General features: G+C 44.3%; 1 protein-coding gene across 1 annotated transcript; it reads right to left on the bottom strand.

The window, feature by feature from the left end:
• Nucleotides 1-1,864: 1,864 nt before the first annotated feature.
• On the bottom strand, nucleotides 1,865-9,445 carry HSDL2 (hydroxysteroid dehydrogenase like 2). The gene is given in 7 exon segments (XM_032441510.1): nucleotides 1,865-2,157; nucleotides 2,160-2,174; nucleotides 2,550-2,678; nucleotides 3,232-3,378; nucleotides 6,747-6,845; nucleotides 9,019-9,189; nucleotides 9,418-9,445. Coding segments are annotated over 7 exon segments (684 nt in total). The 3' UTR covers nucleotides 1,865-2,062.
• Between the last annotated feature and the right edge of the window lie 11,802 nt (nucleotides 9,446-21,247).

The following is a 21,247-nucleotide window of genomic DNA, read 5'->3' as shown; positions in this document are numbered from 1 at the left end:
GTGCTTAAAGCACATTCCTTCCTCCTATATTCTGAAAGAATACTTAGACCACTCAAGGATATTTCAATACCCTGAGCTTTTCCTGGAAATGCTTGAATATGGCGTAGGCAAACGAGAGATAAAGGAGAATCTTATAGCACAGGCAGATGACTAATGATGGTGCAAGCCATAAAAAAACACAGGACTACTAACAAGGGAATGGAGATCAGCTGAGTAACCAAAAGAACAGGGTTTCAAATATTCATTTTTACACAAATGCAATTGTGATAGAGTAGGTGCATTATTCCGAGGGAAGGCAGAAAGTGAGATAGAGTAAAAGCTCTGCACTGTGCTGGTCACAGCACATTCAGCATTTTGCAAGCAGCTCCCAGCTGCATAGAATTGAGCAACACACCCATGAGCAGCCCACAGCACTGGAGGTGCTGCTGCCCTGCTGTCACCTACAGGTTGTGCTTAACAGTACTACTATATGTGAATACTTATGCTGCAGCTCTCTCCAGCTCCTCCAGATCTGAGCAAGACTGGATCAAAGAAGGGTAAGGTGCCCTGTTTTTTGAGGCAGCAAGGTTTTTTATTCATAGGGGAAAAGAGGTGTAGTCCAACATGAACATGTGCCTCTAAAATCTTTGTCAGTCTTCAAGGGAGGGAGCTGGAATTTCATCTGATTAATTTTTCCCCACTCTCAGTTCTCAGGAGGGTCACCGGCTGAGGAACTGGCAAAACTCTTTTCCCATTTTGTTTTCAACCTTTACCTTTTGTCAGCTCACTCTGCATCTTCTAGATCCCAGCCACCCCCAGTTTCCAAACACACCACCTTCTCACCCATCCTCTGCTCATACATGAGGTACCGCCAGCTGATGTTTATTCAGCTCAGAGAACAGCAGCGTATCTAACGGTCTTTAGTTATTAACACAAAAATCTTACCATGTGCTCACACCAAGACAATCTGGTACCATCACCCTTTCAGGTCATGCAGCAAAGCACTTGTTTGACTGCTTTTGAAAGATTCTTTTTCTTGCACTATCCCCTCAATACTCTTCATGTTATCTAGATGAGAACAAGCCACATCTGCTTACATCTCCTTCCAGATGTAACAGCCCTGGCAATCCTAAGGCATACTTCCTGATTGCACTGCTGCAACCAGCATTACACATACAGTATTGCATAATGTAGCCAAGTGTGGGAACAACCACACAGCCACAGGCAAGCTGTCACCTCAAAAGGAAAGTTCCTTCATGTTTTTCATGGCGCTGGGACTGCAGAGTGCATAAGTGAATTCAACATTCTCTGTATTATTACCAGAATTCAACAGGGATGGAACCTTTACAGCACAAATAATTTTGTTTGAGCACAGGCTTTGAAGACTATAAACTATTTGACCATTGCACGAGTTAGAAAATAAATTCTAAGTCTTGAAATATTCTCTACATACTTAGGAGTAAAATGCCCTACATTTTGAGCAGTTCTGTTGGCAACACTGTGAGGTTGCTACCTCTGGCTTTGCACGTGCTCTTGAACCAGGAGGAGGATCTGTGCTCTTGTCCCCTTAGAGAGCATTTGTGCTTTTTCTCATGAGTTTCCATTCTTTCCATGCTAAAGAGGGAAGGTGATGTGCCTGTAAACATGTTGTAGTTTAAACCTTCTGGTGCTGCACGCAGGTGCTGTGGGAGGGATTACCTTGTTTGTGGCAGTCTGGGCTGGGGGTGTGTTTGTGTGAAGATCTGCAAGGTGATATTTGCTCCTCCCAGACTTCTTATGGGACATGCACGCATGCAAGCAAATATGTAAAAGAAAACCCACTTCAGGTGTGTTGCATTGCTCCAAAGGAGTGTAAGAAAGGAAAACACCAGTTACATAATAGAAGTATTCTCAAGAAGGAATTGTTTAATCACAAACACCTTTCAGTCTTAATAAAACTAAATTAGATCTTCTCTAACAGATCAGCATTTTATCCACAGTTGTTATACACACAAAAAAAGAGAAAAAAGTAGATTATCGTTTTAAAATGTAGCATTGCTATTATAAAAGAAAGGCTGGATGTTCTGCTGGTACAGCTTCTCCCTCACAGTTTAGCATTAAACTGTGTCAGCATCTTCTCTAGCTTCAATGCTAGTGCCATGTTACCTTTAATCCTTAATTTTCCTGACATGAAGGCCATGTTGGCTTTAGTTTACCTAAAAAGAAGACACAGATCATCAGGAAAAGGAAAGGAACTGGAGATTGCGATATCATATAGTAGTTACTTTGCTACCAAGTTCTACTGTAAAAGCATCAGAAAAGAGGTTCAACAGATTGACTGGATGCTTTCTGAAGCTACGCTCTGAAAAGTTCAATAGCTACTGAACAAAGCAGTAGATATTTTTATTATAAAATCATGGACTCACAGAGTGACTTACGTTGGAAGGGAATTTAAAGGCCATGCACTTCCAGCTACAGCTCATCCAATTCCAAGACCACAAAGAGAGGTGAGCCTGTCAGCTCATCCATCAGCAAGATGTTTCCTGCCACCAGTAGCTGCCTCAGTTCTGCCAAACCCGTTTGTTACTCACCAGTGAACATCTTCACAAAGTCGCCACTCGACATGCTCATCACAACATCAGCTGCTGCAGGAGGCTTCCCAAACCCAGCACTCCCACTGCTGGTTTTCAGGTCAAGGTACCAAGTGCCTCCTTCATCACCTGAGTGGAACAGGGAGAACCTGTGGCAGCACCACAAGGACTGATGTGCCCTGCCCTTTGCTACCCCCGCTGCTTTCTCTCCCATCTTCGTGCTAGACGCTGGAGGTGCTGTGCCAGAAGCTGCCCCGCGCTCTCTGTGCAGACAAGGTCAGCCCCAGCAGATGCCCCACAGTGCCACAGTGTCAGGGGACAAGGCAGTGGCTGCTGGTGGAGCTGGAGGCAGCAGGGGTTTGGAACAGAACTACCATGCTGACCCTGTGCAGCACGGCCAGCAGGGTGACACAGCAGAAATGAAACACCAGGAAAACACACCACAGTCCCCAAAAGAGCAGCACATGCTGCTGATGCAGAAAGCATCTCCCTGTGACAACAGCAGCAGGGTAAATCCCACATGTGCTGAAGTTGGCTCTGAAAGGCAGCATCTTATAGAGCACACCCAAAGATGTCCCTGTTCCTAGACCAGTTATAAAAGACAAGTATTTACATGTGAAAATACAGACTGACTCTTGCTAGAAAAGTGAGCATTTGAGAATTTTACAAGTGATGGTCTTACCTGACAATTCAAACTGAAAGACGCCCTGCGTGGATTTCACTATTTCTTTATTGAGTTCTCCCTGAATAACTCTGAATGTTTCTGCAACAGGCCCCGCTGAAGCTGATTCTTTATTAAGCTTGGCTCCACCTGATGCCTGTGAAGCACCTAAAAGAAACAGATGGATTCTCTGTAAAATGCTGGAACGCTCTATCTCACTTATCTTTCTAAGAATATATATGTTTTCAGCAGTTCTTCTGCAAAAGCTTCTAAGGTGTGAATCAATTCACTACTTTAATCAGCAACTTTCTACACTGCAGTGAATGTGCTCATTTAACATTAAGAAAGAGCATTTGCAATTTATAAGGCATGTAATGCTTAGCAGCCCCTAAAAGCCATGCAGAAGGTCAGTGTATCAGGGAAATAATATTCTACTCAGTGAATTGCTACTGTGTTGGAGATCTGGGCAGTTGGCAGTATCAGTTCCTGGCAGAAAAGTCTAAGTGCGCACTCACAAATAGTATTTTCAAGGGAACTGGGCTCTTTTCAAACTTAGCCTCTTTCTTTCCTATATTTGTTTTGGCACTCCTATAAAACATATTCAGTATTCCTATTTGCCCTCCAATAGAAACATCACTATTCTGAAAAAGTGAACCTGATGCTTTTGTAAAAAAACAACTTCTCTATTTCATCTTGTAGACATTCACATCATGTACGACTGTGAGAACTTCATGTAGGAATAGAGCTTCTCAAGTTCTCACACTGCAAGAAAGATGTAACACTCTGCAAAATATGCTGATGCTTGTGATTTTTTTACAGCAATATTTACTCATAATCTTCATACCACTTAACTCTGGTGGTAAAAAGCAAAAAGGTTGTTCAAAACAAGGTGCTGATTATGAACTGTGAAAGTTGCAGACACTAAAGTCACTTCCATAAATCAAACAGCCCAAATACAAGAGATTTTGCCACATAGCTTGAATGTAGTCCAAAAGTAACTTGAAATAGAGGAGGCATTCATTATCATCACAAATAATCGACATGTACATGCAGAGGTTGCCCTCCACGGCCTTCTGATTATGTGGCTGTCATGTCAGTTTCAGCATCCAAGAAGAAGTCAGGCATCAGGGGGTGACCTAAAGGGGAGTTGAACAATAACAGTAAGCCCAAGTAAGGGTGAACAGCACAAACAGGAATCCATTCTGAAGGCAACAGCACCTCAATTTACCAGTAAATGAACTACAGGTTGAAAGAAGACGAGTGACATGTTTAGGTTCTGGTACATTTAAAATCAGACCCAGAAGCCTCTTACAAATTCAGTCAGAAACATCTGAAGATGAAGAAACACTATCTCACTATTTGGTAATAGTATACATGCGCTTGTGGTGCAGGTCTATTTTCTTTTGCTAATGGGTTTAAAATATATATATATATATATATTTATATAGGCATTGATTATTAGAGCCTCAGTGGACTATTATGTGCTTTCCCAGAATCCACATTCTCAAACGTGAGGCAAAGCATCTTTTGACTGAGTCAAAGGAATATATCCATATTCCCCATATGGCCTTCCTTCCTTCGCAAACTTCTCATTTTAAAGATCTCTTTTACCTGGTGCAATTGCATAGACATCAAAATCCTTAACGCCTTCTTCTCTCAGTAGAACTTCATCAATAATGAAGTTTCCAGTGAAAGTTTTCGGCTTTGTTAAAATGCAATATGCAGCATCTGCAATTATGTCAGTTTTTCTGCACTGCTTCTCTATTCCGGATCCTCCCAGCATATCCATAGCAGCTGTATGTATGGCTGGAAAATTCAGAGGACAGGAAATTACAAGTTTAACACTAATGACATCACATACTCATCTCTTTGGCAAATGCATAAACTTTATTCTCCTCTCACATGAAGTAAATCATGAGAAGACTAAACTGTGAAATACCATCAACCAGCGAAGAATGGTCAACCAGCAAACAATCCTCAAAGTGTAAAGATTCCCTACTTGAAAGTATTAAAGGAACCAAAAGAGAATAAAGGGAAGACTCTTGTATATTCATATTATTCAATGCTTCTATCAATACTTTCCACACAAAGACTTCCTCTGGCTTTATTCAGGACATGAAAAACTAACAGGACAACTATCTTTCTCAAAGTGAATGTGCATCAGCAATTAACATTTTCTGCAGCATTACCATACTGAAAATCTCAATTTTTAGCCCCACAATAACTTGTGAGATACAAAGTGACTCTAAGTTAAAGATGAGAAACCCAATAGCACAAACTCAAACTTTTCCTGGCTTATGCTCCTCTACTTTCACATTACAGCCAATTATTATTGTTCTAAATATAGCAAAACTATGGGCAAAGACTGATATGAAAAACCATCTACTGTCCTGCAATCTGCACATCCTTCCATCTATTTCATACAAAGTGCTGCTGGTTTTCCATTAATTCATACATACAGCATCTTCCACTTTGACCCTGCAGTACCTCTACTACTCATTCACACTCTTACATCCTTTTGGCAGGCTACCTCTTTCACTTTTAGTAAATCGAGAGCTCATAACATCTCACTATCAGCATATTTTCTTGTTTCAAGGAGCTGGATGAACCAATAGAACCATACTAGCACAGTGTTAATCTCCAGCATTGAAGCTGATCACATATATATGATGTTCTTTAATTAAAAACTTTGTAATTGTAATGTAGATACTACAGAAGTCACCTCTCTCACTCTCTAAAGTAGTTAACTTTTGTTTTGGCAGATAAACCTTTCAAAACAACATTTTTCTTCCTAGACTGAACATTACAAACTTTTATACTTCAGAACATGAACAGTTTTCATCAAGGAAACACTGATATACAAATTTTGAAAGCTCACTTGCTGCTTCTAATGCTTTCAAGACACTGGTCTCTTTGTTCAGCAGCTACAAACCTTCAACAGCAGCCCTGGTCCTCACTGACCCATGGACAATAAACTGGAGCTAGTATAAGATGGGCACACCAAGTTATTTTTCTGCTATGCGGCCCTTCAGTGTGCTGTGACTTGCAAGAAGTGTTGGATGGTTGTGTGAAAAAGCAATTGATTTCCCACTCAGCCAAAACTTTTTTTTTTTTTACATCTACAGAGGTACATATCTTGTCAGCTTCATCTATTTCCTGGCAATCTAACTAGCTGGGGATTCTAAATATGTTATATATATAACATATTTATATGTTATATATATAACATATTTATTTAATAATTAGGATATTATTAAAATATCCTAATTATGTTAATACTCAGGGATGGTGTGCAAACCAAAGTTTGAGTCATGTTGAAAGGAGCAGTGACAAGACAGGAGAAAAAGCAGAATGTGCTCAGGCTGAAGGCAAGTTTAAGTGAAAACAGGAAGGCAACAGTGAGAACTAGGAAAGAAAGCCAATACCCACACAACATCTTTGATCACAAAAAAATACACAGAAGTGCTCGGTGTTCTGAATCAGTCCTAAATAAGACCACCTGTATAGGACAAAACACAACAATTCAAAATAATCACCTGTTTTAGGCCATAAAGCATTGACAGCAACTTCTCCTTTAAATTCTTCTGCCATTCCCAAGACACACATGGACATGCCATATTTACAAATTGTGTAGGCTACAAAAAGCACACAAAAATCCCATATTTAGTAGGATACATATTTAGTCTACACATAGAATTTTACTTTTGAAGGATGTAAGTCACGGAAAAATCAACTTTCTGGGGTCAAAGCATCATCTTCCTAGAGTACAGAAACTCTCCCAGCTCCTACCACCCCCTTCAGATACAAACTGACCCTTTTACATGAGTATTGAATTGGGGAGGGAAAAAAAAAAGGAAAAAAGCACGTTGTAAATCCTTTTTGTATACTCTGAGAAGGGGATGTTGCAGAGAAGGAACATGGACCTGCAAGAGGAGTTTAACCATGTTCCAAGTGTTGAAGTTTAAAAGATAATCCACAGGTTTAAGATGAGCAACATATGTTCTAGCCCAAAGACGCAATTGGGGCCTCCTTCACTCCTCAAAGATAATTTCTATTTAAAAAGACAGCAATGAGCTTTATCGCTATCAAATCAAATGTGGAAGCATAGAGAAAAAAAGATTTTGCCTTCCTATCTCTATTGGGAATAGAAAACATGGTGTAGTATTAAGAAATCCTATGAAAAACTCTTAACTCTTACCTGCAGAACCTTCTTGGAAATATAAAGGCCACGCTAGGGGCATGAGATTTGTACTGTGTAATAATCCAAGGCTGCCCACAACAGAACTGCTGCATTCTCCAAAAGCAGAAAAGGAGTGACTTCTAAAAACAACAAAACCAACCAATTCTAACGTTTTGATACTCAGTGCAGCTCTCTGTAATTTAATTCTTTTGGCCCTCTGAACACAGAGGACCAGTAGCTCAACACGCTGTAAAGGCAAAGTCCAGGATCACAATCCCAATGCAGGGTGCCAAAGACAAGAGCCAAAAATCAGATTTTCAAAAATGACCATGATTTTCCTTAAGGCTTTCACAGTAAAACTCAGTTTGCAAGTAACTGCATTTAACCCAATAAATCCCCACAAGTCTGTCCAACCAACCAGCAGGCTGACACAGCTGTGCAAACGACTTGTGACTGAGCCCCTGTGTACAAAGGTGTCACACAGAGTGGAAGCACCAGTGAGATAAAAAGGAACTGGGAATATTGCATGAGCATATCAGCACAGTGTGAGGAGAACCAAAGTTCACCTGCAGCTGAGACTTGCAAGGGAAGCCAGTGGCAACTTGTTTATCTGCTATAATGTGGGTAGGAAGAGCATGAACAAGGGAAAGGCGTTGCTGAGTGGCATGGGTGATTCAGTGAGAGCAGACACTGGTAGTGCCTTGCTTAGGAACATGGTTTACCAGGACATGAGAAACTAGCCATAGATGAGAGGTAATCTTAGAACTTGGAAGGTTGGAAAAGACAATATAGTCCAACCTTCAACCATCCCCACTATGGCCACTAAACCATGTCCTTCAGTGCCACATCTAAACCCTTCCTGAACATCACCAGGGATGGTGACTTCACCACTTCCCTGGGCAGCATGTTCCAATGCATCATCAATCTCAGTAGGTAAAATCAAGCCTGGTGAACCTGATTGACTTCTGTGATAGAATGAAAGGATTTGAGGCCAAAGTGATAACAGCTGACACCATTCACATTAGCAAGGCTTTCATTACATCTCTCAAATACTTTTGTATCCAAGTAAATACATAATAGTCTGATGGTTGAACAGCCTAAGGGGTAAGAGAAATGTTAACTGGACAGGTTTCAGGGAGTTAGAATCATGCAGGTGGGCTCCTTTTGCAGCAGGCACGGCCGCAACCAGGGCAGCCCACAGGCTGCACCGTGGGCGCTTTCTGCACTCGTACAGGATCTCATGACTACTGCTTGCAACACACGGGAACGAATAAGGTCAACGTATGTCCCCGTTCATTAGCAGCGCAGAAATAACGCCGCAGCAGTCACTCAATTCAGATTCCACAGCACACCCACAGCCGCACTTTGCCCTCCGGACGTGCACACAGCTCGGCCCGTGAGCAAACAGCACGAGCGGGACTCGGGTCCGACCCAGCCGCTCCGGGGCCACCGTGCCCGGCCGCGGCCTCCACCCCGCGTCCCATCGCCCTCAAGGGGGCTGCGGAGCACGCGTCTGTCCCTCCGCCCGGCCCCGGCCCCGGCCCGGCCCCAGCTCTGCCCCGGCAGCTCCTGTGGCTCGGAGCTCGCGGCCCCGCCGAAGGAAGGAGGAAAGCCCAGGTCGCCCTTACCCAGTGTTGGGCAGCATGGCGGCACGGCCATGGGGCGGCTGTCGGCTCGGCACGGGACGCGCTCCCCGCTCACACCGCCCTCCGCGCAGCCGCGGCCCGGGGAGCCGGGCGGAGCCAGGGCCGAGCGGGGCGGGATGAGGGGCGGGTGATGGAAGTATCGGGATGAGTTCCCTGCGGGAGTACACCTCGTTCAACCAAGCCAAAGCCTTGCACGTTTTCACTGACAAAATTAAAATCGCATCTGAGATCTCGCCTCAAGGAAAGGACTGAATGACCAAACTGAAGTGACAACTGAAACGATTTATTATTGAAACAACCTGTCCTTATAACTATCGTCTATCCACTACCACCTCGGGCCACTATGCGGGCGCCGACATGACCCCACTGCAGGGCGCTCACTCGTCATCTTCATCACTGTCATCTTCATCGTGCGCAGCCAGCAGCCTTCTCTACCCAGACAGAGCTGGTGAAAGGTGGGCGCTGCGGGTCCTCCAAGGCTCCCACTCCTCTGGCATCACCGTGACTTCATGCTGTATGTTCACCGTGAGCGATAAGGAGTGGAAAAGCAGGCCGGCCTCAGGAGCACGCTGCTCTTGTTTGGTGCAGCAGGGACGGGTCCAGAGGCTGGTTCATTCCCCAAGCTGCTGCAGCACGCATGGCGGCTGTGAGAGGCTCGAGCTCGCGTCGGCTGCGGTTTCTCCTTCGGCGCTTGGGAGGCCGGGTCCCCTGGGCTGCAGCCGCTGGTGCCGGCTGCCCGGACCCGCTGCCTGCAGGCAGCCCCTGCGGGAGCAGGAGCAGCAGCAGCAGCAGGAGCAGCAGCAGGGGCCCGTCTCGGCTCTCCTTCTCCGGGCAGATCTCGGCCTGCGCTGCTCGAGGAGCCGAGAGCTCTCTCCTCCGAAAGTCTGGGTTCCAGTTGACGAGAGCTGCAAAAGGCAAAAGGAGAAGAGTCAGTTGTTATCACTTGCGCTTGAAAGACAGCAAGGTACAGGAGATTTTCAATTGCTAAAGACGGGACATGGGAGTGAGCAGCATCACGAGCCGATCCTTGACCACTCTTGCAGGGTGGGAGCGTCTTTGCTCAGTCCAATTGAAGTTTGTCCTTGCAGACATTTTCTGCGACAAAGCGTTTTCGCTGTGCCACTCGGCAAGTGAAATCCTTCTGAACACCCTGGGGGTTCTGATGGGGTGTCATTGTGATGGCACGTGTTTGTGATGGGGGCTTCGGCCACTCCCAACATGGAGTCACAATGATCACCCCAAGGTGATGCCCAGCCCTTTTCACAGAGCTGTGCTCTGTCCTTTCATCCCCATCTTGTCTCAATGCAGTGCTGCTTATAAATCAGATTATAAATCAGATATAATTCCATGGGCTTTCTGACTCTCATGATCTGCAAACAAGAAGAGAGCAAGAGTTTCTACTGCTTTGTCCAGTATTTAATGAAATGTTCATCTCTGATCTGTGGTTTCATCTCAGTTTTAAAGCTGGTTCTTTTTTTGCTGTTTAATGTACAAAGTATTTGTTGAGCGAGGGTCAAATCGCAGCTTTTACAATGTTGAGTTCTGGCCATGTTTTGGATCTGTGATATCCACATTTACTGCCATTCAAATCATTCCTCAGTTCCCTTCAGCAAAACTTTGGAACAGAGCAATTAAACATGAGGCAAAGTGACAAAAAGCAAACATAAAACACATACATAAAAATGTTATTCAACAAGTAAAGTAACTGTTATGGGTTAGCCCTCAGCTGTACTTCAGAAATGGCCTGGAAAAGCACATTCTTTTTCAGTCAGTCAGCCTCCTTGATGATGATTCTCTTTCTTCTTATTTAGAGACTTAAAGCCATCCCTGTCTTTCCTCACATGGCTTCCTAACATTGCATCTGTGTTAGGAAAGCTGGGATTTAATGTGATGCAGTATTTGAAATGAGGCTGGAAAAGGTGCTGCCTTCAAACCTTGGGAGGAAAGCATTACTAACAGAATATTGGCCTCTCATACCACGCATCTACAAAATGCCCGTCCTCATTTGACTTGACATGGTGTAAGCATGAATAAGATGTGGATCTCTAAGAGAAGACGTAACTAAATCTGCTGCAATGCCAGCAAGGAGAACATTTTTTCTGTAATGACTGTGTATAATGACTCAAAGAGAAGACATATAACAGTATTTCTTTATGTTTTGTGATAATACTTCTTTTGGTTTTCACCTTTTCTGCAGATAGCAAACTGCCCTCTGTTACTGTGAGATGTATGCCACCTAACTGAACGTGATTTTGCTGGAGATGCATCCAGAGCAGAACAAAGCTGTCTCTGGCTGCCCCTGTGTTTTCCCTCTCATTAAAGCAGTAGTTCATCCTGTGGGATGAAAGCTTACTGTGCTGCCCTGGGGGATAGTGATTGTGAATGGCAACTGTGTCAGGGCTGTGTCTGGCTGCTTGTGTGGTTGTACACATGTTTAGAGGGGAGAGAGGACAGGACTGTCATATCCATATATAAGCCATTATGGATTCGAGCCCAATGGAACAAGAAATTCAGTAGCAATAGACAAGGAAAAACAGAAAGATGGAATCTTTGTTTTTCTGATGATGTGTTTTTGCTATACTGCTTATCCAGGGATGAGCATGTGTCCTAGAGGCAGCATCATGGGAACATAGACAGGTATCACCACCTTCCACTCAGGTCCTCAGTGCTGTGCTGTGGGATATTGTGGGAGCTGATGGTGCTGACTATGAGGTGTACTTGATCCTTGCATTACAAACTTTCATGTGGTGCCATTCTTGGACTTTATGCTCTAAACAGACAAGGCTGAACAATGTGCCAGTCTGCTCTGCACTGGAAGGACAAACCCCACAGTGGGTGCTAAAATTCTTCTGGACATTTGCATTCCACAGGATTTTTACATGAGTGTAGAAATGCTCTGCTTATAAATCCGTTCCTCAGGTCACAGCTTTTGTAAAAAAGAAGTGACTAAACAAACTTGTTGCCCTGTTATCAGAAACTGAAGAAAAACTTCAGATTCTTTTTACTGGCCGTTCCAGTTAATAAGAAAACCAGCTCTAAGGCCTGTGTAAAATACAGGCGCTATCTGCATGGTGCTGAAGGTAATGAACGACGCTGATCGCTAACTGTACCAAAGAAGAAAAGGTAAGCTCAGCCTTCAAGTCCCACGGGCTCTGTTTCGATGACCTCTTTCATTTCATCAGCTCCACTGGCACGTTTTTTTCCCAGCCTGAGAGTAGGGAAAAATCAGCTATGTGTGTGTGCCAGCAGAGGGAGCGCTCAGCACACGAGATTGAATCACGGAATATCCCGATTTGGAAGGGGCTCTCAAGGATCATAGAACCACAGAATAGTTGGGTTGGAAGGGACCTCAGGGCCCAACCCCTGCCATGGGAGCGCTGCTACCCAGCAGGTCAGGTTAGAACAGGGCCATCCAACCTGGCTGACCCCTTTACTTTAACCCTTTGAGGCTGATCTGTCAGCCCATGGTTCACCCATATTTTGCCTGGATTTTATTTATTGTGGTGGTGGCCCAAATGTGGTTTGACTCCCCACCCCCAGTTTCTTTTAAGGCTAGGGCCCCTACTTGTTCTTAGGCTTGTGGCTGGATTCTCTGACACACACTGAGAGAGCTTGACATGCATTTACTACATATTTCCTACATTTAAAGTCAATGATTGACGGGATTAACAGACTACAAGCTGTGAAAGCTGAAAGGAATGAGGGTTTATTTAAAGCAATCAGTAGATAAAGCTTATCTTTGTTATAGGTAACATTCCTTTTCCATCAGTAAACTCAGTGGTGCAAATGTAAGCTGAAAAGTAGAGAAACAAAATCTGTCCCTCTCAAAGAACTAGCATAGATTTCTCACAACTTATAAGCCAATATGATAACTGAAAAGGCTAGATTTTTTATTTCTCTACTCATTGGTGTTTCTGCACATCTCATTATTTAAAGGGACTCTTCCTTGCTCAAGTATGATGGTCTTCTGAGTTCCCAACTGAAGTCATGGCTGTGTGGTACCCTCCTGCACCAGCTCTGCTTTGGGGTCTGGCAGTTCCTTCTGTAACTGCCTCCTGCCATTCCCACCTGGAGATTATGCTAAAGAATGGAGAGGGAACTTTGCAAATGAGTGAGGACAGTAGCACAGCACCTCCTGAGAAAGGCTTACTTCCACAGACTTTTATTGGTGGGCTGCACACATCAGCTTGATGTTACCTTAAGGAAATGAGAAAGTGAAGAGAAGGGACAACTGCACAGTAGACAGCCAAGAAACAAAGCCATGTAGTCCCCAGAGGATTTTCTTCTCCAGTGTCAGCAAGTAGTAAGGATGAGGAAGGTGACAATAACTCTTCTTGTCAGACTTTTCCCTCTGTTAGCAAGGGAAAATGAGGAAGAAAAGTGTATGCATTTCCTCCATAGCAGATAAGCTTAAGCAAGGCAACTCTGTGCAGGAAAACAAAAAAATCTTCTCTTGTATTTCCTTAATGTGAACAGTACCTTCTAGCTTTCCCCCTTACTTTCTCCCACTGATAGGAACCACATGGCATGAGCACTAGGTTGTGGAACACACCTTTTTCATCAATGGATGAAGTTTTATCAGGGTGGAGGATAACTGCCACATCATTATTTCCAGTTGTAATCTTTGTCCTAAGGGTGTGTTAGCATGTGTGGGATATGGTACTGGGAGACTACAGAGCACAAAGTTCTGGATCTTTTTTCCCTATAAATATGAACTGTACTCCATAAAAACGCTTTGTCCAGAAGGTTGTTGTCAGCTATTTCTTCATAAGCTGAGAGCTTGCTTTTTTATTATTATTAATTTTTGTTTTTATTTATTTATTTATTTATTGGGAGGGGGGAGGGGGAAAGAAAGCATTAATGTGATATGGGGGAATGCAGAGATTCAGACTTTGGAGTAAAAGGAGAATACTGAAGGCCACATCTATTCACCAAAAACCACATCTCTCAGAACTCCAAGTTTACCAGGCCCAAAATGGAGGGAATAAAAGATTAATGCTGTTGCCTCATTCAAAACTGGGAAGAGACAAGCCCAGATGGCTCGTTTTCTTATTTTCTTTGCCTGAGGAATAAGTGTTACACTGCTGTTGACTGTTAAACACATCCTAACTAAGCAATGTCCTATGTTTGTGTTTATCATTTTGATTGCTGTCATTTTCCTTTCTTTGTAGAAAGGGAGAGACCCAAACAGAGTGAGGTTTTCTCCATAGGAAATGAACCCTGCTCCAAGAATTCTGCAGCCTGAACAGATGTGACGCACAAGACAAGTTTTGTCAGCCTATTACAAATGGGCAGTTGCCTGAAGGACTGCAAATGGCCCTGGGATTTCTGTGACAGAACTGAAAATCAGCCCCTCAGCAGCCCAGCTTTGTCACCACAGACTTTCAGCCCTTCCCTCTGCCTTTCTGTGGGTGCAGCAACTGGCTAAGCCTGAGCTCTCTAAAGCATCTTATAGAACAGTACATCTGCGCTCACAGGTCAGCAGTAGGAGGGCAGAAGTGGAAGGACTGTGGGTCTGCCATAGCATCTGTGCATCACTCATTGATAGCTAATCCAATTCTGAACAGAGGATCTCACACTTAGCAACGCAAGAGGGCTAAGAGAATGATCCAGTTCCACATTCTTAGTGTTGTGAAGCACACTAGGGAATAACTTGGGGAGACAGCCTGGAGACCCAAGTGTCAGGGTTTCTTAAACATAGAAAACAGCCTATTGTACTTATCTGACACATAAAAATTACACATTGCACATTCTTACTGACGTCAGCCAAATATCCATTCTATAATTAGCATATATTCACACTGCCAGATCCCCTGCTTTCTTTCAAGTGGTTTTCTTGTTGAGCTGTTATTACACAGTTTTTAATCATATTCATTGTACAGGCTCTCGTTTAATTTACCCTGCATTACCTGTGTATGTCTGCCTTGTGACAGCTGACACATACCTGCTGTGACCACAGATATTTCATGTCCCACCAAAACCCAGGGGTCTCTCCCATCATTATTTACCTTCCCAGCACAAAGAGGGAGCTGCCATCAAACTAAGAAGGGAATGATGAACCATACTCCTGCCCTTGTTACCCATTCCTGTAGGGTAATAAAGAAGATGGTTACCCTAAGGAAACTCTGCCATACTCTTCATGTGCAGCTCATCAGGAACTTTTCTGACTCCTATTTCATATTTTCCAGATTAGTATTTTTTGCCTGTAAGACATTCATGTTATTCATCTAAAGCAGAAGTCATTTTCAGTCCTGAAAGGGGCTCGTTCTTCACACTTTAGAACATTTTTTCTATGAGCTTTGTCTTCCAGACAAATACTGAAGAAATCAGAAATATTTTCTGTATAGCAGCAGTTTATATTCTGACTTATGGTGCACTGTCAATCTCCTTTGTCCTTCCACAAGAGAAAGCAACTGGAACAGGTTACTTTGTGTGGTAAAAGCGTAAGGAGAGCTGAAAATGAGACTTCTTGGACTTTAAGGAGCCACAAGAAGAGCCTAGAAAGTGAATGACACTCATGTCTCTGAACATTTAGGTGGACACCAGGGGAGCAAAATCCTTCCTACTGTAAGAGACGAGCAAGTCCAAGACCTCCTCATAAGACTGGATATGTCCAAGTCCATGGGGCAGGATGACGTGCTTCCCAGAGTCATGAGGGAGCTGGTTGATACGCTCACCCAGCCATTCTCCACCGTATTTGAAAAGTCATGGCTGTCAGAAGAAGGCAGGAGAAGTCCCTGGGGTCTGGAAAAGGGAAACATCACTCCCAGTTTTTAGAAAGGCAGGAAGGAAATCACATGGGAAACTACAGGCCAGTGAGCCTTACCTCTGTGCCTGGGAAGATCATGGAGCTGTTCCTCATGGAAGAAATGTGGAGAACGATTTGGAGGTTCTGGTGGACAAAAAGATGGACATGAACCAGCAGTGTGTGCTTGCAGTCTGGAAGACCAACTGTATCCACAGAGAAGTGGCAGCATGGAGAAGTAGGCTCTTGCTCCCCTCCACTCTGCCTTCATGAGTCCCCATCTGCAGTACTGTGTCCAGATCTGGAGCCCACAGCACAAGAAAGGTGCAGAGCTTCTGGATTAGCTCCAGAGGAAGGTCAGAATGATAATTAGAGGTCTAGAGCACATCTCCTGTGAATAAAGAGAGGAGAATTAGGCTACATGTTAGGTTAGATACTAGGGGGAAACTTTTTCAGACAGAGGGTGGTGAGGCAATGGCACAGGCTGCCCAGAGAGGCTGTAGATGTGAGTTACCAACAGTGGAGTCTGGGAAGGACAAGAATCTTCCATTAATCGGTGACTGCTGGAAGGCGACAAAAATAGTGCTCTGCATTACAGTAGTTGAATTCCTGTTCCTCAAATTGTCCCACACTGCCTTCTATTTAGGAAACAAGCTCAGGGCACTCCTTGCCTCATTGCTCCTTTTAATTCAGACCTGCTGCTTCCTACAGGACCAGAAAGACGTCTGCTTAAACACTTGCGTAAGCCTGCCCTGCCCCAGTCAGGCAGAGTAGTATTTGCAACGCCAAACCATAGCAACCTTAATGCAGATGGCTGCACCCTCAAGCTTCTCTGCCTGAATCTGGCTTCTTGTGGTCTTGTGTCCTCCATTGCTGTTCCAGCAGGGAAGACGCCTCCAGACCCTTGTGGATCCCTTATACTTTCTGTGCCTTGGTTTCTGGCCTGTGTAGGAGGGATGTAGGACAGAGTGTTGAGCAGGAGACAACCAGATGCTGCGGCGATCGACTGGCAGAGAAGGACCAAAGTACTTCAAAGGTGAAGTACTGAAAGCGTCTTTGAGAGTGACAGAAATTGTGTGGCAACATGCAGTGTCCCCACAAGTAACTTTGGGACTGGCAGGTAAGTGAAGGGTAAATTAACTGACAATTCTTCACTATAAAACAGTGTATTAGTCTTTAACTACAGATGTTCCAGGAATATGGATATGGTACTTCACAGACTCTCCTTTTAACAACTTTCTATACATAAAGTGAACACGTGCGAGTGTGAAGGAGAAGTAGTTTAGTTGCTCTTCCTCTTTATGGATTGCAATGGATTGAAATGGATAAAGTTGTGAGGCTGTTTTGCTGTGCATTGGAAATTGAATTGTCCTTTGGATTCCAAATATTTTCTATAAAAATCATTAAATATATATATATATATAGAATCATAGAACCACCAAGGTTGGAAAAGACCTAAAAGATCATCCAGTCCAACTGTTCACCTATTAAATAAATCCCCCCAGACAATTATCTTTGTCCCTGCTGCACTCTGCTCTCCTTATTAGACATTCCCCACACAACTTCTCAGTGACAACCTCCCCGTCCTGTCCTCTGCTTTGCTCCCTGAACATGTCAGACAGATGATGTCCACAGATATGTTGTCAGTGTTTACAGCCACGCTGACTATTCTTGTTCTGGTCCTCCCTATAACAGCATAGTTCTGCTATACTACTACTGAAGACATGGGGATGGGTAGCCCTCAACCCATGAGAGAGAGTTTGCTTCCTTACTCAGTAACCCTCAGCATTGCTGGAGTGTCGTAACACCCCACCTCCACTCGCCACACAACTTGTCTACAAGTCCAACCACTCACCCTCTGCTGATAGGGAGGAACTGCCATCCACCTTGTTGCTCTGGAATTCCCATGCTTGTAGCTGGGTGGGTGTCTGGAAGCTGAATCTTTTCCACTTGCCTACCTCCTGCTCTTCCCTTCCATGGCACCAATTTCCCACCTTGTTCTGCCCATTAGTACCGCTTGCAGGCATCCACTCCTACTGAGCACTTGCATCCAGCGAGGAGTGTGACCAAAGGGAGGATGGTTCTATAGTACTCTGAGAACTCTAGTACTCCCTGGAGTTTTTGTGGTCATATGCTTATTCAGCGGGAGGCCATTCCCATAAGGATTCAGCTGTCTGCCTGCTTCTTGGAAGGATACCTGAAACGAGCTGCTCTCACACTGGGGCACAATGAGACATCACAGGGCTCTCACAATGGCTGAGGCCAGCATGCACCTTGGGAACTTTCTGACACCATACAGGTGTTAGTCCTTCAGAGCTACAGCTGACAGACAGCATCAAATCACGCTGGATCACAAACTGTCTGGAAATGAAGACTTTTGTTTTAACTGACTCTGCTGTCTCTGGGGGGTGCTGATGGCACCACTGCTGGTTGGTACTCATCCTTAGCAGTCATCCTTAGTGCACACAAGTGCACGTAATGTGCAGGCCCAGCCACATCTGTGGTCACGATAAATAGTACAGTGCTGGAGGGTTGCCAGGGAATACTGGTAGGTTCCTAATTGAGCCATTCAGTTACTGGGTGCCACCTGTTTTCTGCATGGATATGGTACTTGTGCTACAATCCATGACAGAGGGATGATACAACCCACAGGCTTATCTTCAGGCAGATGGGCAAGTGTTTCTAAACAGGAGGCCAGAGATCCCTTTACCTTCTGTTTGGCAGCTCATACATTCCATTTGGCAACCTACTGGTTCAGCCAGTTTTTCTGTGCGGAAGACTTTGTGCTTGTGGGATTGGAAGGCTTTTGCCTTTGCCTATTGTTTTTGTCCTTATTCTGTTGATGTTGATGGGAGAGCAGAAAGCCTGGCAGGCTGCTAAGGAGTTCTGTAGAGTGTAAGCTCATACTGAGCACCACAAGATGTTGTGTTTCCAGCACTGGAAAACCAGAGTGAGCAAATTCCTTGTCAGCCTGGTGAGGGATGTGATTGGTTACATCACAGATGGATAAACAGAAAATGAGTTGTCCAGTGTTGTAGAATAAAGTCTATGTTAAGTCCTGGATACAGACATAACATTCATTAGCTCATCAAATTAGAGACAGAACTCTGTACATGAACATGCACCCCATCTACTATGAGGTGCCTGGCACAGAATTGTGGGGTTTGTGCTGATAGAGCAGCAAACTAAGCCTCATTCATCTAAAAATGTAATTCTGTGCTGAAGGGCTGGTGACATTACTAGGCTAACAGAGATCATTGGCAGCACGTGTGATATGAACCAGAAACCTCTGGCGCAATTACAGCTCTGCATACAACACTGTGATGATAATAGGTCATATTAGTCAAGCAATGGCACCAGAGGTTTAAAAAAGATTCTCAAATCCTCCTTTTATTTAATGAGTGCAGATATGACATTGATCTGGGGCTGCTCCTAACAATGAAGAAGTGAAGGAGTAGGAAGGAAGCAGGTAAAAGGTGGCAGGTGGGCAAGTTTTGAGGCTATTTGTCCTACTGCCAGAAAAACATGAGAGAAGAGGAAAGAAAAAATGCAAAGCAGATTGGAGAAGGGGAGATGAGAAGCAAGACAGGAAATGTGTATGGACTGCTCCTGAGTTATCTGCAAAATCAATTGCTGAAAGAAAACTCACATAGAATTCAGCAGCAGTACACATTAATGTCATCGCAAACAGAGTCTGCTCCTCAGCTGCAGAAAGGGAGTGAACAAAGAGGTGAAAGACCACCAGCAAAGAGCAAGTCCCATTTGTTGTCTGACTACAGGCACCTGGTTTTAGGGAGCTAATTCCTTTCAGAGTGTTTGTTTGGAAGGCAGGTGTCTTCTGCAGGAACTCCTTATTGACATAACTTTTGGAAATATATGAATTGAATATTGAAAAGACCATTTGGTGGGTCACCTTGGAGCTGCATTACCTGTGTAGTCTCTGATGGGGGTGTGTCTGATGGAGCACACTCCTCAACTGCAGCCTATCCCAGCCCTGACCAAGCAGTGGAGACCAAGAGGATGATGGTCCCCTCCTCAGTGTCACCAGTGCTTTGTCTCCATGGCCATCCACTAAGAGCAAGATATGGGAGCAGAGTGTCATTCTTTTGGATAGAGGACAGCTGTCCCTTCTAGTAATGACTTATCCTGCTAGTAATGACTCCTTCCGCTTCACTTCTCAGTCTTCAGGATTTTAACACACAACCTTCAATTTCAGTGTATTTGAGATCCCTGCTGTGTTGCAGCAATGTGATGGCATCTCATTGAAAATAACAAGAGCAGAAGGCATGACAGTCTTCCCCTGATGCGGTTTATGCTGCAATCAGATTCCCCTGCCGCATCACAGGCAGACCTGGAAACAGCACTGCTCTTGGCATTAATACACTTCCAGATTGTCTCCATTATAATCTTGCATAAGCACTGTTGCCATCGTAGCATGTGTTAGCCCATTCAAGTTTTGCAATGCTGGCATATGAGAGAGAAAGAAAGGGAACCTCTGGGGCATGGAGCAGGCAGCTGGTATTCTGCCAGCAGCATCCAGGTCCATTTCCTTCTACAGTGATGCAACAACGAAGGGGAAAAAAGCCAGTGGAGGAGATGAACAGAGTTTGCTTTGGCACACATCTTGCTTTATTGTAGGAGAAACCAGCACTCAGAGATAACACTGCAAGTGCATGGTGAGCCCTCCTGTGATTAATTGCAAAAATATTCTCATATGAGTAATGTTGCAGCTAACATTTCTAGCCACGGACAAATGAAGAAATTAAAAGTTACAGTTTTCATGACAGATAAATTGCTTTGGTGTATGACTGCTTTTTTATCATGCTATATACAGACGTAGGAGGCACACACATGCATGTGTGTGCAAATTTGCCCCACATGAAATTAGCAAACAGACATTGTTGTACCTGCAATCTCATGCCAGGGGGGGAAAAAGGCAAGAAGCAAGTTGAGTATCTCTGTATCTGCATAACTGAGCAGCAGTTCTGTGGGTATGGCTCCTTGGAGTAGCTCAGCTGGTGTATGTCCACACACCTGCATCAGATTAACGAGGACAGCTATTTTCATAGAATCATAGAATTACTCAGGTTGGAAAAGACCACAAAGATCATCAAGTCCAACCGCAGCCTAACCATAGTACCCCAATTCTAACAACTCTAACAACTGTTAAATCATATCTCTGAGCAATTTTGTGCCATTACTACTGGTAGAACAGTCCTGGCTTCATGTACATCCTTGATGAAAATGGATGGATGCCAAGTGCCATCCCCAGGGGCCATTTTGCTCCCTCATCTTCCAATCATCAATTCCATCCTCCTGTGGGCAGCCTTCCTCCTCCTTATCCATCCGATTAACTCTGCCCTGAGCACCTGCACCTCCACCCTCTTCCTAGTCCTCCATTCCCATCTTCATCCCCCATCCTCATCCTCATCTTTCTTCTTCATCTTCCTCCTTCTCCAACCTGGT

This window comes from Coturnix japonica, chromosome Z (genome assembly GCF_001577835.2).
Source record: "Coturnix japonica isolate 7356 chromosome Z, Coturnix japonica 2.1, whole genome shotgun sequence".
NCBI classification, from domain to species: Eukaryota; Metazoa; Chordata; class Aves; order Galliformes; family Phasianidae; genus Coturnix; species Coturnix japonica.
The sequence above is the reverse complement of the archived record's forward strand: the minus strand, read 5'-3'. Positions and strand labels throughout refer to the sequence as shown.